The sequence below is a fragment of the Asparagus officinalis genome, chromosome 8, assembly GCF_001876935.1.
Source record: "Asparagus officinalis chromosome 8, Aspof.V1, whole genome shotgun sequence".
NCBI lineage: Eukaryota > Viridiplantae > Streptophyta > Magnoliopsida > Asparagales > Asparagaceae > Asparagus > Asparagus officinalis.
This window is the reverse complement of record NC_033801.1, coordinates 11690837-11707657: the sequence shown is the minus strand read 5'-3', so window position 1 is coordinate 11707657 and position 16821 is coordinate 11690837. Positions and strand designations below refer to the sequence as shown.

The following is a 16821-nucleotide window of genomic DNA, read 5'->3' as shown; positions in this document are numbered from 1 at the left end:
TTGACCATTTTTCTGATCTCAATTTGGGTCAATTAGTTAACTTGGATTAAATCGGAGCTCTATATGGTTACTTAAAATCAGTGGTGGGTCCAGAAAAATTTTCTTGGAGGACGGACTACAAGTATCTATTTACAGAAATAAACATAACTCAATTCGGAGATGTATAACTTGTGATATGAATGTTTTAACAAGACAATATCAAAATGATTAGCAGCAGGCTGGAAACATGCACAGATGTTGAAACTTGCACAGCTCATAACTTTTGACTATGTTATCGGAATTACTATTATAATATGTTTCCAGAAAATTCTCAACATGATCTACAAAAGTAAGATCCCCAAGGGTGCAGTTGCCCACCCTGGGCACCACTTGGATCCGCCCCTGCTTAGAATAATATGAATAATTATACTTTAAGGGCCTGTTCGTTTGCCTCAAAAACGGATGGAAAACTGGGATTTGAAAACAAAAGATCAGGCCACATAGGATTCGGTTTTCAAGTGGTTTCCAAGTCAGGTGTTCGTTTGGCAAACAAATTTAGGGAAATAGGGGTCTGAAATATGGTTCCACGTCGGACTTTGGGAGTTGGCGTTTTCATCGGTTTTGGGCCTGAAAACACCCAGAAAACTCCGTCGAAAACCATTTAATATTCTGCTTGCGATTTCCTAGGCGGGGGGAAAGAAGATTAGGGTTATGGTCACCGACTCTTCGGTTCTTTCTTCTTCCCCATTGCTTCGCCTCATGCCGGCTCCTATGCTCCGGCTCTAATTTCATCTTCCTCACTCTGAGAAAACTGGAAATCGCGGCCCTGAACGACCGTTCTAGGGCTGACTGTGTTATCGTCGCCAGATCTAGCGGCGACGGTGGGTTTATCGGTTCTTTCTGCTTCTTATCTTCTTCCCCTCCGAATTCAGCGTCGGATCTGAGCCCGGCCTGGCAGCTGTAGTGCTTGAACGGAGATTCCATCAACTACGACTTGCTTGAGGCTCGCTCTACTTTGTCCTTAAGGTATTCCTCAATCAAAGAGCATATTTTGATTAAATTGAGTAACATGCACCACGATCTATGAGTGTATCCTCTTAATTCATCCCAAATTTCATGATCAGCTTGCTACGCATATTGTGATGCACTATAACTGCCAGCTTACTGGTCTTATATCCTAACAATTAGTCTTGATTTTTGTGGGTTGGTTAGTCCATTAGGAAAAATAACAGTAACCTACATTTGTTTGATGTCACACTGAATTGAGTAACTAAAAAGTGTGTTCTGAATTTTAATAACATATATTAACTGATAGCTAAATATTGTAGATGGATGGTGATTATGATGATGAAGAGGGTGTTAAAAGAATGTGTGTTGGGGCTACATTCTCAGTCATGGTAATAATTTTCACCTTTTTGACGAGAATTAAATGCCGCCGTAGATCACTACGGTCTGGACCAAGTGCTGAGAAAATGCGCAGGGAAAAGGCTAGGTCTGAATTGATGAGTCGTATATTTGAAGGTTATAGTGATAGCTGTCAAAACTTTGTTAGAATGCGACAGGGTGCATTTATGAAACTAGCTACGTTAATGAGGAAACAACAACTCTTAAAGGACTCAAGGCATATAACAGTTGAGGAGCAACTCGCCATATCTTTGAATATTTTGGGACATAAATCCAAAAATCGTATGATGAGAACCCAATTCATAAGATCAGGAGATACAGTCAGTAAGTACTTCAATAGAGTATTGGAAGCTATTTCGCGCATACAAGGCAGATTTATGAAACAAGCCCCGAATGAAGTACCTCAAGAGATCCTAAGCAACCCGTCATTTTATCCATTTTTCAAGGTATATCATCCACTCAACCATTTTTCCTAAATAATTATCCGCCGAAATCTTAAAATACATTAACATAGTTAGTTGTACTCCATAGGATTGCATAGGTATGATAGATGGGACGCATGTGGATGCTATGCTACCAGCTGCACTTGTTTCGCGTTTCAGAGGGCGCAAAGGTGTCACACAAAATGTTCTCGCGGCTTGTACCCCAAACAAACTGTTCACTTACGTTTTAGCTGGGTGGGAGGGGTCGGCTAACGACTATAGAATCCTTCAAGATGCTCTGTCTAGACCACAACCATATGGCTTACGGGTGTACACTGGTAAACTTCTGGTTATCTCAAATTGATATTCCTCCTTAAAAATTACATTATAACAATCATATTAAAATCCTGTTAAATATGTAGGAAAATATTACTTGTGTGATGCGGGCTACACAACCCAGCCAGGTTTCATATCCCCATATCGTGGTGTGCGTTATCATCTAAAGGAGTTTGCGGGAAGAACACCTCAAAATAGGAGGGAGCTATTCAATCTGAGACATTCATCTTTGAGGTCAAAGATTGAAGCTACCTTTGGTATATTGAAGAATCGTTTCAAGATTCTCACCGCAAAACCGCACTACCCTTTCCCCACACAAGTAGACATTGTACTGGCATGCACGGTTCTCCATAACTACATTGCAACAGTTGATCCAGAGGATGAATTACTCAATGAGACCAATGACATTGAAGAGGAGGACGCCGCGGAGGAAATTACTGAAGAAACCAACGTTGTGAATTTCACCCAACCCCAAACAGTCAGGGAACAAAACACCTCAAAGGATGAGTGGAGGTCTCTTAGAGATCAAATCGCAATGGACATGTGGATTGATTATTGTATGAAATATCGGCATGGTGACACTCACGAGTCTGCATTGTGATTTGCTATGGTAGTCCTGAGATTATGACAATTATTTTAAGATAGGTGATTGTGTAACGTATTACTTAGATATCTGTGAGTCTATAATACTGCTGTACGACGTTGTCCTTTTATTCAGCGTGATTTAGTTTCTGTTGCAGTTTTATGTATGCATTATTAGACTTATTAATTGCTTGCTATGCCATTTGTGCTCTGAAATGTAATGGGTAATATATTATATCTGAGCTTTCTTAAAATACATGCGTGTATTGTCATCTTTTACTCATTTGCTTTAGTAATATTCCTATGTTGTTAACTGATCCAGTTTTCACTTTATCATGACTGAATTGGTTTAAATATAGGCAATGGGGGATAAATCAAGATCCGAACAGATGAATTTAGGCAAAGATGTGACTTCCACTCACTTCACAAATTCAATGGCCCCACCATCATCTCATGCTTTCCCCGCAAGCCTACCCTTTCCCCACAGTGTCAATTCCATGTTCCAGTCAGGTTTTCCAAATATGCCAAGCTACGATGGTAACTTTTTCGCCATGCATCATCCCGTTTCATCTTACATGCACATGCTCAATAGTCCACCACCTTTGCCCCAAAATTGTCAAGCCTCGAATTCATCCGGCCAAATTCCTTCCCCAGTTAGTATTACAGGGACTAATTCTGGCTCAGGTAACAACAAAAGAAGTGACAGGGATGAAGCAGTAGCAACTTCTGCTTGTACACCAAGAAAGGGCAAAGGCAAAGCCCTTTCCCATAAGAAAAGAAGAAACACAGTTGAGGTCGAAGCTACAACGGTTGGCCCAACCAGATGGTGGACCTCTGCACATGATGACGTGCTTATACCCTTCCTCGCAAAATTGGCCAAGTCTGGTCTTAAGCCAGACAAAAACTTTAAGCAACATGCATTTGCTATGGCAGCTGCTGAAGTGAACAAGGAGTTTGGTACTTCCTTTCAAACGAAAAGTGTTGTAAATCATATGAAAACAATTCGTTCTTGGTTTCAAGACATGCAGGCGGCTCGTAACATTAGTGGTGCAGGTTGGGATGAAGATACTCAAACGATAATGTTGGATCCAGAGAGTTTTGATGCGTGGAATGAGGTATATGCTTTCAAACCCGCTCCAATTTTGTTGGATTCTTTCTCATGCACATTGGTAAAATGATGTGTATTTATGCGAGCAGGATAAAAATAAGAGCAAGCTTAAAGAGTACATTAATAAGCCTCTGAAGCACTATGAGAACCTAGCTATCATTTGTGGGGATGATCAAGCGAGAGGTAACTTCGCTAAGGCTGCAATGGAGAAATTTGGAGGTCAGGATCCGATTAACCTTGCAGGTGATGACGACGAGGATGTTAGCATTCCTTTGACCCAAAAGTCACCTCGGTCAGTCAACCTAGTAGATGAAGAAACTCAATCTGAAAACAACAATGTCTGGTCAAGCAATAAGGACAAACAGAGGAGAATCACTTCGGCTAAAGCGAGGGGGAGGAAGGGTCTAAACGAGAAAGAGATAATGCAGCAAATGGTTGACGAAGTTAAACATTTTTCAAGTTCTATGAATCTTATTAATCTCCACTGGACAGAGAAATTGTCCAAAGCCATCTTCAAGCACAAGGATACATACTCAATAGAATTCCTGGAGCTTTTTTATGATCACATTTTTGAGGATGAATCCAAGGCCAGACATTTTATAGGTAAGACTGACTTCGGTCAGAGAGCTTTGTTAGAAAATTTCAGGAAAATGCAAGAGGGGGGGAGCTAGTTTGCCATTTCAGGTACGTAATTTGATATGCTGCTTATACGGTCGTGCAATTTATTACAAATAATCATCTCTCATTTCTTTACCTATTGTTGCATACAGGGTCATTATGGAGATGGGGGGGAAATATGTATTTTGCAACTTTTTGCCTAACTATCCAGTTGTTATTTTGTACGAACTGGGTATGCCTGTTAATTATTAGGCTACGTTGTTTTGTAGCTACGTTTGTGATTTAGGATGCAACCGTATGTATGGTGATTATGATGACACTGGCGTTGTATTTTTCTCCATTATTGGTTTCAAGTGACGTTGCTTTTTTCACTTATGTTTCAGGTGTACGAGGGTTTTGGTAAAGTGCCCCGTTCAGTGCAAACACAATCTGGTATGGCAAGTATTCTCAATTTGCATTTTAATTGCACTTGTGCTGTGATGAGATCATGCAAATCATATATGCAATCACACGTATCTTAACAAGGTAAAGGCGAGGCATGATATTGTGATATGCAGGCATTTTACATTGACTGCAGCCTTACCTTGTTTTTGAGACGTGGTTCTTGCATAACTGTTTGTTCATGAATATCCTGAGCACTGTTGGGTGGGCAGTTTGCAATTGCATGATTTAATTGTGCTGTGATGATTGTCTTGTAGCTGATATTCCTCACCAGTATATAGTACATGCAATGTAGTGGCGAGGCATTCCCAACATTTACCTGTTTTGATGAGGAGTAAATTGGAAAGAATGCAGCCATCATTGTGATGCACCACTTTGCTGGTGTGGGATCAATGTATTGTAGACATATATCTGAGCACAACTTGTCATAATTGCCAATGTTTTTTCCGCGTTGACTATGATGCAATGGATTAGTCCCACTTTGAAACTCAAAACTGTGTTATACTTCCACTCAATGCTGTCATCTCTGTTTTATGCAATACATTAAATTGGAGATTTCTTGCATTACATTTTCATAGAGCAGATTACAATGTTTATGACAACAAGGAAAATACTAAATATTCCTAAAACAAGAATACATTTCTTCAAGTAATCAACTTGTTGGTTTGCAAGCTTCAACTCTCTTCGCAAGAGCTTTGTTTCAACATCTTTATTTTGGGGTACTGATTGCGCAGAGTTGATTTCACAATTTACCTTGCACTGCTTCTTATCATTATGCTCCTCTGCCCACCTAAAAAACTGGCAGCGCCTATTTGGATAGTAGCCGCACCCCCAAAAGTATTTCCCCTTGTGTAATCCTGTTTTGCAAAGCTTGATTGGCGTAGGTATTTGACAGTAGCAAGTTACAACTTCAGCTAACTCCTTGGAGACTTGACTTGTTTCCATGTCGCAGCTGAATCCAAGGCCTCTGGATTCCGGTATTTTCCCTGCCTGTTTATGCTTCTTATCTCAGTGAAATTATGAACAGGATAGTGGAGTTGCTATTACTTATGCCTCACATCCCAGCTATATATAAGTGCAGGGTGGTAGGGGAGAAATTTTGCCCGTTGGCTTTTAAGGCCTGCTGCTGGTCATTGCATCAGGCCACGGCTAGTTGTTTTTGTGACCGTTGCAAAAATATTACCGTTGGCTGGTTTTTCGGAGATATTACCGTTGCAAAAACTCCATTTCTTCATTCTGGTTTGCTGTACCGAACAGGTGAAATGTGAAATGTGATTTCAAACCAAAGATTTCCATGTCAAACGAACATAAGAAATCAAATCTGAGAAACGTCTGTGAAATGCTTTGAAATGGTTTTGATTTCATATTTCAGTTTTCTTTTCTTTTTCGGAAAATAACCGAACAGGCCCTAACAAGATAGCAAGAAAAGGAAAGGCAACACGTGTCAAAAACAAGAAAAGGGGTTGGGAGAGCACCCACGTTATTGGAGAATTGCATCTCTCTTTGCTTAAAGAAAATAAGAAAAGTAAGCAAAAAGTTAATTTGTTTTACAACATTTGAACCTTGATATTGCCAATACTGAGTTGGTTCTCAACCCTACATGATTACTTAGAACAATTCTTCTTACCATGCTATGACAAAAGACCAATAGAATTCTAAAGTTAAAAGGAACCATGTGTTACAATAGTAAGAGAAAGGAGCATAATTGGACAATACAATATTTCCTTCATAATTTAACAAGCTTTTGAGACATCAATATTACCAAGATTGAGTGGGTTCTCAACTCGAAAATACACCTCCCTTAGTTAAACACACAAAAAATGTAATGGAACCTCAATATGACCAATATCAAGTTGGTTCTCAACTCTTTAGAACAATTCCTATCATGATGATATTACGACAAAAGAGCTATGGAACACAAAGGCACCATGTGTCACAAGAGTAAGAGAAAGAACAACATTGGATGATTGGATCTCCCTTTGGTTAAAAAATAATAGTTTTATAAGCTTTTTAGTCCTCAATGTTGCCAAGTTGAGTTGCTTTTCAACTCTCAAATATACCTCCCTTGGTTAAACATACAAAATTTTATGTGATCATATCCTAACAAATCCCTAGGTTAGGCGTTGGATTCCACAGAGACAACTAATTGATTATTGTGCTTGCCTTCGTTTTTAACATGCGTGCTAAAAAAAAGCTTCGTTTTTTTTCATGAGGAAATTAAGACAAAACAGATTTAGATTCAACTTCAGTGAGAACGCTGGTTTGTGGGTTTCTGGCGGGACCCAGGATTTTGGTTGCCGACATGGCTGTAGTTTTACAAGTCATCGAGGTGTTCATGTGGAAAATATTGTTTTTTTTTTTTTTGAAGTCATCGCAGTTGTAATAATTCAATTATTTAGTCTTTTTTTTAATCGAAGTGGATTTGCCTTAAAGTTCAAGATTATGAAATTTGAATGAAAATATATCCAAAATTTCTTAAACCACACAAGAGACTAAACAAAAATTTGGGATGTATGAATCAACATTCAAATACTTCCAAAGTGTTGTCAGCGAGATACTCTCATACTGCATAACAATAGCTAAAACTCGTACGCGAGATTTTTCCAAGAGAAACTTGACACCGGCGTGAAGAAACCTCAACTTGAAAAGAAATTTTTGAGTCAGAAGGCTACAGGCTACATGAAGATAGAAAAAAAAAATCCAATAATAATCATATATTATGTGCATGCCTCGTAGGATGTGTGTCTTGTACCTGAGTTCAAGTTCTTTTTGATACAAGTTAACACTCGGTCAAAATTGGGATCGATGACGGTTCATTTGTAGTCAATGGAAGATTTCAAGTAAAGATTGTAGTCTATAAATTTAATAACTTCACCAGATGAGAAGTCTGATCACATCTCCACGCATTACACATCACTTTAAGCGTCAGCATGAGACCGTAAATATTGGCATAGTGATGCGTATCCGAACTCAGTAGTCCAAAAATATCTGAAATTGACATCTCTGGAAAATTACCAAGTGAAAAGAAGATTTAAAACAATAAGCGTGCAAGATTTGATGATTATATGGTCTAAGAAACCGCATTATGTGAGAATGCACCGTACGAAAATTTTAGTTATCGTACGAAAATTGTAGTTATGTATTCAGATATTTGAGATACGCTTTCTTAAAAACCAGATACATAGACCAAAATGGTGGGTATGAGAACAAAGAAACCCATGCCAAAAACACTTCCGGGGATCCGAACTCGGGAATTCCCCAGCAGGGTACCTACAGGATTTGCGCAACTGTAACAGTTCAGAAAAGAAATGAGCATGAAAAATGCCATCATTGAAAACAGGACCAAGGATCCTAAATTTTGACATAGGCCCAAAGAGCCTAATGAGTTGTGTCTACAAAGTTTCCAGGTGCTATCGAGGGAGATGCATTAGGTGAAGGCTACATCTGTACAAGTAAACATCAATACAGTGACACCTTCTCAATGAAAGCATGAGCTTCTGCGCTTGTAGCCAGCTTTGCATCTTTTAGATAGCTGAATAAATTATATGATTTTAGGGTAGGTGGGATAATTTTCGGGACTTCACTTTAGCTAGCCACTTCTAAGAGCATCTCCAACAGCTTCCCCAAAATTTTCTCCAAAATGAAGAAACAAAAGTCATATTCTCCAAATATCTCCAACAGCTTCCCCAAAATTTTCTCCAAAATGAAGAAACAAAAGTCATATTCTCCAAATTATTTTTGCTCCAACTTTTCTCCAAAATGAAGAAACAAAAGTCATATTCTCCAAATTATTTTTGCTCCAACTCCAACAGCTTCCCTATTTTAAAAAAATCGTATTTATTACAATAATAAAGCTCTCTCCAAAAATTTGGAGAATGCTGCAGATTTGGGGAAGGCTCACTATTTTTTCTCCTCCTTCCCTATTTTGGGGAATGGGATGGGGAATCTATTGGACCAAAAAAAACCTCTATATTCCCCAAAATTGAGTATTTCAAGAAGATAGGGAAGCTGTTGGAGATGCTCTAAGTCTTTAAGTTATTTTAGGTGTAAACATGTTATGATGCTGTTGGCTGTGTAATTGACGCATTTGATGTAGTTGCATGTAAATTATATTTGCGTATTTGGATAGTGTTCTCACTGAGGAATAGTAATTAAATCATCTTATTTAACTCAAAGAGATGTTTGCTCTTTAAGTGCAAAAAGTCATTATCTAAAAGGTAAAGGGGAAATGAAAGAAAGAAAACTTTAGCACGGAATGCCATATAAAATGTTTGGTTGTTACAGCTGGAAGTCGCAACAATATTAGTTGAGATCCATAGTCAAAATTAACTGTAGCACCAACCAAAGCAGTTGAGGAATGATAAACAACTGAGAAAGTAAGGAGTCGTAACTTTTCGGTTCGCTATTTCTCTGTCACAATGAACCAAACAACAGATCATTTGCTTCATAAGGATAACAGCTTTCCCTCGGAAACAGATTTTGAAATACTAGCAGCTACGTTGTGCCTTCAACTAAGTCGAATCAAATGCATGCCTACATGCAGAAGAGCATTATCGTAAAAGACTAGGACTTTGCTACACCGGCAGATCAAAAGAGAGACCATCAAGCCTAAGCATGAAAATTGACGTAAATCGTCCACATCATTAGGCCTAAATGCACGTCTAGATGCTGCAGACCACTGAGAAAACATCATATCCGTACGCTAGTCGATTTATGTGAGAATCCATGTCCCAAAGATGATAAATCGTTATGGGGTTGATCTTCCATGTTAGTAGGCCTTGATGCATGTCAGAATGCATCATTATCATTACAGAAGCCATTCCGCCTTGATCGTATAGAAGGCCGCATAAGAAAAATCATAATAAGGGCAAAACACTGATAAATTGATAGGCTTTGACCCTAACCACAGCAGCAGGCCACGGCAGAAACCATTAGGCCTAAGCAAGAGACGTTTTTTATTCCCTTTCTCACAATTTTATCCTTGCCAGATCTGGTAGACTCAGCCCTGTATTGTGAAAGCTGGTCGACAAAGAATGCTTTAATGGTCTCAAATGCTTGTATCTACCAAGCTTCAGAAGAGATCCATATAGAAAAAGCAACAGTACCTTGTGCATTTATGACATAGAAGACAAAAGGAAATGACTTGATGCTTACCAAATATTGGTTGGTATATATTTCCATGGAAGCAAGCCCAAAGAATTCCTGCCGAAGTTCCCAATAAAATAAGATGTAACCCAAAAAAAATTTAGCATACAATTGGAATCCCTCGCTGCACAAAAGGCAAGGTAACCCCTTACAATTTTGTTTCTGTCTAAACTGCTTCTGCATATCTTGGTACCCTGATGACAACATCAGCATCACAGCCATCTAAAGTTCATGATCGCATGAGAAATCAATGTTCATATGAACATTCCTCGCGAAGGAGAAGCATATTTTTCGATGAAGCAAAGCTTTGCATATATCTATGTTTTTTTAATTTTGAATCAAACATCTGCAAGGCAAATAAACTTTAGATCGATCACGAGGTTGTTATAATTAGAAGAGAAAAAAAGGTGAAGACAATGCAAGATACACATATTGTTTTTCCGGAAGCAAAGAATGAACTGAAATGGTAATTTTTCTAGAAAACGAAAAGGAGCTTATTATATGCTCTCTCTCCGAGTTGAATCCTCGTGGTATGTATCTATCCATGGGCCAAATCCCAGATGAATAATGACCCAAACAAGAGGTAGCAACAAACTCAATAAAAGTAACAGAAAGAACTTTCTGGCTAGCATCATCTCTGTTCTAGACAAAATTCATGTAAGTTCTTCGGCATACTTCAAGTCTCTTAAATAGCTTCAAGCCTTCAACATAATCACAATATGCATTGCTTGGGAAAAAATAAATTATGTCAAAAGTCTAAAAGATCATAAAATTGGGCTAAAACAGAGGCTTATGCAGCTTAAAGGTATGGAGATTTCAAAGAACGAACGTAGAGAGTAGACCAGAGACAATAGGATCATCACCTGGTGACACGAGTCCTGACAACTCACTTAAAAACTACTATCATTTCCATGAGAAGATATAGCTATGAATAGATGCACCTACAGATTAGGTGAGATCGGATGTTAAAAAAGAAGAAGCTAATAAGGAAATTTGGAAGTTTCATTACAACACTAAACTTGGCAGGCACAAGATTCCCTAATTCAGTATAGAGTATCTTTCAGAAGAGATGAAACGGATGAGGAAACCTAGAAATTTTACTGCCACCAATACGATCCAATTTTTAAGAAACTGTGCTTAATGTTTCTTGCAAATCAATTCACATGGTTTAAGACAGGTTTTGTACCCATCTGTTGCTTGTTAAATGAAAAGTTGAACTTAAAAAAATTTGTACACGACGGTCATGTGAGTTGTTGACTAACCAAGGTTATTGATAGATCACAGGTTCCTCTTTGTCTCTCAACAACTGAGCTACGAGACCAATCATTGAATTTTATTGATTTATGTATTATTTAATTTTTGGGAGGACCCCACGACTCAGTTTTGAACGATAAATCCCACCTGTTGGTTCAGATCTGAAATAAGCATTGGATTCACCAGAGCTCACCAGAGCTATAACACTAGTCACTTGACTGCAGGAAATCTGCCACAAGTCACTTTTAGATAACTCTTATCTCACCTGTTTGTTCGGATCTAGGATAAGATCCCAGGACCTAATCTTTGACGAGCGAAGTTCGAGTTAACTTCTTATCTTGAAGATGACTAAAGAGAGACTCAAAGAAAGAGAGTGGGTTTCAGCTAATCTTGTAATTTGATTATGTTCCTCAGAGCCCAAACTCTACATCTCTTGAATATCCTAAGCAAACAGCTCCCATTACATGTACCAATTCGATTTGAAGAAGGATTGCACTTTTATTTTACATGTCCAAGCCTGAGTCATATTACTTTTATTCATTAGGAAACAAAGACCGCTAAAGATAAATTCCCTCGAAAGTACACATTCACCTCTTATCTTAATCTGAATTTGAAAATCATGCAAAAAGGGAAGGTACAGTATCTTACCAACTGTAATTAACTTTAGCCTTATAGATTACCCCAATTCAAATTCACCATTGAACATGTCTAATATGTTATTGATTGGCTACACTGAAAGGCCCTTTGATCCCAAACAGTTTGTACTGGGACAACCAAGGAAGTTCTTCCAGGTAATTCATCAGAGTAAGATGCGGCGAGAGGGAAGCCACATGCGGGAGAGAAGAGCTAAGTGCTCAAGTGCCCTGATTCCTCTTGGATATCCTCCATAGCAAAACTAAGGCAAGCAACTATATCGACACTATAATTAAGGTGTAAAAATGCTAACTAAATTAGTCAGAAATTTTTTTATAAAGTGGCAGCCACTCCCAAATTTTAGAGGTTTTCATCTCCTCTCTCTCTTCTTCTCTCTCTTCTTCTTCGTGCTCTTCATATCCATCTACTTCTTTCATTTCTTTTTCCCTTCTCTTCATTGTACTTTAAATTCAATAAAAGTAGAAACATGATAAGAACTCACTATAAGGCAGTAAACTACCTGAAGCCTATCCATGGCTGCCCCACTGACTGTAAACAAGTTACTTCAGAGAAATTTATCCAGCCACTGCAAATATAATGTATTAAACTCTTTTCTGCTCGTTTTTGCTTACTCTTCCCAACAGAATCTCAAATATGTCTTAACAGATGGATTCATGAAACCAAAATCCTGATTATACTTTTCTCCAAAACTGCAGTCTATAAAGCTAAAATGAGGTAATTTGTGAATGAATTCATGCAATCCCTAACGTTCCAAAAAAAAAAGAGGTAAATGGACATGAAATGAACTACAGCATTAGCAAAAGTATGATACTCAAATCAAATAAATGACATAGATAATTGACTCAAGTAAAACTGAAAATGCTTACTTGGACGAAGTCGTGTAATAGGAATTTCTCGCAATTCACGTTTAATGCACAACCTTTCCCCAAGTAAAGCCATCAAAGCCAGACAAGTAAAATTTACAATCCACCATGTAATAGAAGATGGCCACCCCCCATATATGATGCACAAAAATAAATGGACTAAGTAGAGGGTTGCTGAGAAGTCTAAGCACTTCTTGGCTCTCTCAACCAAATAAAACATGTAACCTGCCCTGTTCAAGCAAATAAGGAGAATTCAATGGTTGCGTTCTCAGATATACTAGTTTTAAAATCAACTAAAATTAAGACATAGAGGAATGTTTATTTTTGAAAGAAAGGCAAGCAAACAAGTAAAAGTTGACAATAATGCAGATTTACTAGCTCCTCATACAACATATGATATATTGGTAATGTTGGAGAAAGATAAAGAGAGGAAAATTTGGATCCCTAAACCCAAAAAAAAAAGTTATAGTAATTAAAATAATGTCCACACACAACATACAAATAGTTTCAATCCAATTTACATTTGCAGTTCTGCCCCCACAATTATTCAGAGAAGCATGGTCATGAACCCAGAAGAGTTATTAATTGCTATAGATCTTTTGGTAAACAACTTTATTTCCAACGCAGATGTTCAGATAATTGTCATTCCCCTCATGACATGAGATGGTAAGAGTATATGGGAACCAAGCAGATTGGTTATGAAATTAACCTTGAAGCCGCTGACTTCCCTGTTGAATTAGCTATTAGCCTTCCAATAATAAACTGGAACAAAAGAAGAAATGATAAATATCTTAGGAGACTCTGGTAAATATCCTATAAAGGTTTCTTCTTGATGTGACCCACATCACAGTATCATAAAAGCAGTCATATCAGCAATTTAGCATAATTTAGGTTTCAGCAGTCATGATATTTAAGGGTTATTTTCACTTTCATATCTCAAACTTTCACCCATTTTTTATTCTTATGAAGTTTAAATTTGCAGAAAAGGTAACCAGAACATTTTAAGAGACAATTAATATTCTCTATAGTGAACCATGAAATGACATCTCTATCTACTTAATGTTGACTTTGTTCTTCCTGACACTACCCAATTTCCTACCATTTTGTAACCCTAAATTTTGAGAGTCAAAAATATTTCTCATCTTCACGTGGAAATGTCATCGCACCGGATTTAAATTTCTTTGTGTTTGAGTTAGGTGAAAAAATCAGATGGAGAAGAAGATATACATGGGTTTTGTCTTAAACAGAAAAAAGAAGAAGGGGATTCTAGGGGCATTCTTTTAAAATAAGGCTAAAAAATGAACAAAAGCAATCTTGTGATAGTTATGTAATCCAATTCTAATAGAAACTCCAGTGGTCGCATACAGAAGATACCACGTGCAAATTAGGCGAAACACTAGGGTCTAATTTGGCAGAATATATGCTTCAAGATACTAAATTGAAAGATGAATGAAACTTTGAGGTATTAAAATGAACATAACCCTATATATAAAGAAATTCTCAATTAGTTAACGCTAACACATCAACTATCAGGAAGTTAATTTGGTAGTGTTTGCATATTCTATCCTGACTTCGGCGTTGTTTACATACACCATATCCTTGTTTTAATTTGATAAAATCTTGTTGTCAAAATTTTATCACGTCGTTGAGCAACACAACGCCCATGTCCCCTAATCAAAATTCCCTAGAAGATCACCAAGAGCTTAAATGAAGCAAAGGGCCAGAACCTAACTAGCATCTTTTTTCACTGAAATCAAGAAGGCTAGAAGGAATACTCTAATCAAGAGGGAAGAAATGTCCGACACACATGAAAAATTAATAGTAAAGTAGACAAAACAGGTTGATAGTTGATAACACCAGTAGCATGTCTACGCTAAAAGGTTACTTGAAGTATTAACATTACGATGATATGACTGCCGAGCAAAGTATGTGATGCTAGCTAAATTACCAGGGAGTGACACTTCTAGCCATATTATCACTGGTTGAAGCTGACAATCAAGAATTTGAGATCTAATAAAGAATTAGGAAGATCAAGATTGGGCTTCACTTAACAGTGGCAAATGATTCTAAATAAACTATCATCTTCTCAGACATTTCCCCATATAAGGAACAGATAGCATGTCAGACTACATTCTAATGTGCACTGGCAAACACGTAACTTTGGATTCTCAGAAAGGAACAACAAAAAAAATTATGTTATCTTCTTTAAAGGGCATCACTTTTAGTTTGATGTCAATTAAAAAAAACGCTTTCTCTAAGTTTACAGAGTACTGGTTTTAACTTTCAACACGGTCTAACTAAGAACTTTAAAATTGGTTTATGCGTATAATTAAAAGAACCAGTGAACTGTTGAGTTTATTAAAGATGTCAACATTTGAATTTACAAGGTTGACAGATGGTAATTTCTTCCCCTTAATTATGGTCAATCAGTGGATACCCTCAAATGGGCGTTAATTTGTCTTGCAAGAAAATGATGTAACTAGGTGAAAAGGACATAAGTACTATTAGTATTAAAATTCCATGCCTTTAATCATTGCTGCCTGATTCAACACAGAAGAACGTAACTAATATTAGATGATCGAAGACAAAAATTTATCTTCTTGGCTTATATCATGGTATAGAGATCAATATAGCTCCATAAGGCGAAATTGTCAATATAACTCTGTACTGAAAATTCTCATTTCACCACTTTGTATGGACAATTCTCTTGCATAACCTCAACACGGGTGTTTGATTCATCTTGCAAGGAAATGATGTAGCTAGGTGAAAAAGGAGAGAAGTAATATCAGCACCAAATCTGAATAACAAGATTATCGGACTACGAGCTTCTCGTGCTCATAATCGTGGGGGGATAATTGCCAAAAGCTTCTCAAGACCTAGTCTTTATTGTGCCTTCTCGACTTAAATCATTCTCTATTTACTTAAATATATGTCATTTGGAGTAATCAGCAGCTACGCAATAAACTAGTTAAAAAGAACAGAAGGAGCCTCTGAAATATCTCCAAGTTATATCAAAGAACAGCTAACAATAAATAGTAGGCTACTATGTAATCCAAATTTCACAACAAAATAAAAAAAAGGGGTCAAATGATCAGTACCCAGCAGCCGAGCTGAGGAAAAACGAAACGATTGCGCACCATCCCGTGACCGTAGCAGCAGTGAGAGTTGAGAAATCGAAGAAATACATCAAGCTCATCCTAGAAACCCTAGTTCCAACGAGAATCGTCATGAAAAATCCCAGAGTGAGGTAGTACAAACACTGAAGGCAAACGATCTGCGATACAATCAGCCATGGATCCCATACTATCGCCCCATAGAACATGATTCCTCTCTAAGAAAACAAAATTATTTGGAAACCCTAAACCTCACTCTCGAATTCGAATCACATGACTCTAAAGAGTTGAATCCAAACTTACAAAGCCTTAATTGCATCTTTTGATTCGGTGCCAACAACTGGAGATCTGAAATTAGGGCGGAAATCGAATCGAGTTGAGAGGGGAAATTTGATTTCGGGATCGGGGAGAGGGAAAAGGACTTTTAGGGGATTTTCATTGGTTCGCCCAATCGAGAACCTCCTACAACCTCCTGCTTCTATCGCAAAAGCTTTTTCGCTGCGTGCTGTGTCCAGCACGGATGCGGGTTTTTTTAGGGCATGTTTGGATTTGTAAGGGGTGAAGGGAAGGTAGGGACTGTTTGGTTGATGGAAAATGTAAAAAAGTGGGTCCTAATGTTAGCTTTCATCACTTTACATTATTTGTTTAAATTCTCTTTTACATGAAAAGCTTACACCTTTTGATGAGGTGTCACTGAAAGCAAAATCACCAAAATTATGAGTGATTTTGTTGGAAAGCTTACACAATGTCATAAATGTGTCCAAAAAAATAATAAAAAAGTCAAAACCTTGTAGAAAGTGGTGAGGTGGATAACCACTTTTCATTTTGTGTCATAAATACTCTAGTTTACATTATACTATCCAAACAATGTAATACTATTATTTTAGGATTCACAAAGATTC

The 16821-nt window shown here is 37.6% G+C and overlaps 2 protein-coding genes across 6 annotated transcripts; one reads left to right on the top strand and one right to left on the bottom strand.

Moving 5' to 3' along the window:
- LOC109820862 lies at positions 1308-2742 on the top strand. Its single transcript, XM_020387056.1, has 3 exons — positions 1308-1829; positions 1915-2143; positions 2228-2742. Exons 1-3 carry the CDS (start codon positions 1308-1310, stop codon positions 2740-2742), a joined length of 1266 nt encoding a protein of 421 aa, XP_020242645.1.
- On the bottom strand, positions 9120-16479 carry LOC109822464 (protein SYS1 homolog). 5 transcript variants are annotated; one of them, XR_002242139.1, is made up of 5 exons: positions 15905-16479; positions 12810-13036; positions 10188-10397; positions 10045-10092; positions 9120-9909 (listed from the first exon to the last, which is right to left on the bottom strand). XR_002242139.1 is itself a non-coding variant. In XM_020388663.1 (4 exons), the coding sequence occupies exons 2-4, from the start codon at positions 16126-16128 to the stop codon at positions 10363-10365; spliced, it is 486 nt and encodes a 161-aa protein (XP_020244252.1). In that variant the 5' UTR covers positions 16129-16137; positions 16223-16479; the 3' UTR covers positions 9120-10362. The 5 variants fall into 5 exon arrangements, 2 of the variants coding, with proteins under 2 accessions (XP_020244252.1, XP_020244253.1); XR_002242138.1 differs by having other exon boundaries at positions 10045-10397; XR_002242137.1 differs by having other exon boundaries at positions 9120-10092.

Bases quoted from the DNA above. Each gene is read 5' to 3' on its own strand.
- LOC109820862 (XM_020387056.1), top strand. From the start codon at position 1,308: ATGGATGGTGATTATGATGATGAAGAGGGTGTTAAAAGAATGTGTGTT. The intron at 1,830-1,914 runs GTATATCATCCA...TGTACTCCATAG, and splicing joins CATTTTATCCATTTTTCAAG to GATTGCATAGGTATGATAGA. The intron at 2,144-2,227 runs GTAAACTTCTGG...TTAAATATGTAG, and splicing joins TGGCTTACGGGTGTACACTG to GAAAATATTACTTGTGTGAT.
- LOC109822464 (XM_020388663.1), bottom strand. From the start codon at position 16,128: ATGTTCTATGGGGCGATAGTATGGGATCCATGGCTGATTGTATCGCAG. The intron at 13,037-15,904 runs GTACTGATCATT...TTGCTTGAACAG, and splicing joins TTCCTCAGCTCGGCTGCTGG to GGCAGGTTACATGTTTTATT. The intron at 10,398-12,809 runs GTAAGCATTTTC...ATCGATCTAAAG, and splicing joins TATTACACGACTTCGTCCAA to TTTATTTGCCTTGCAGATGT.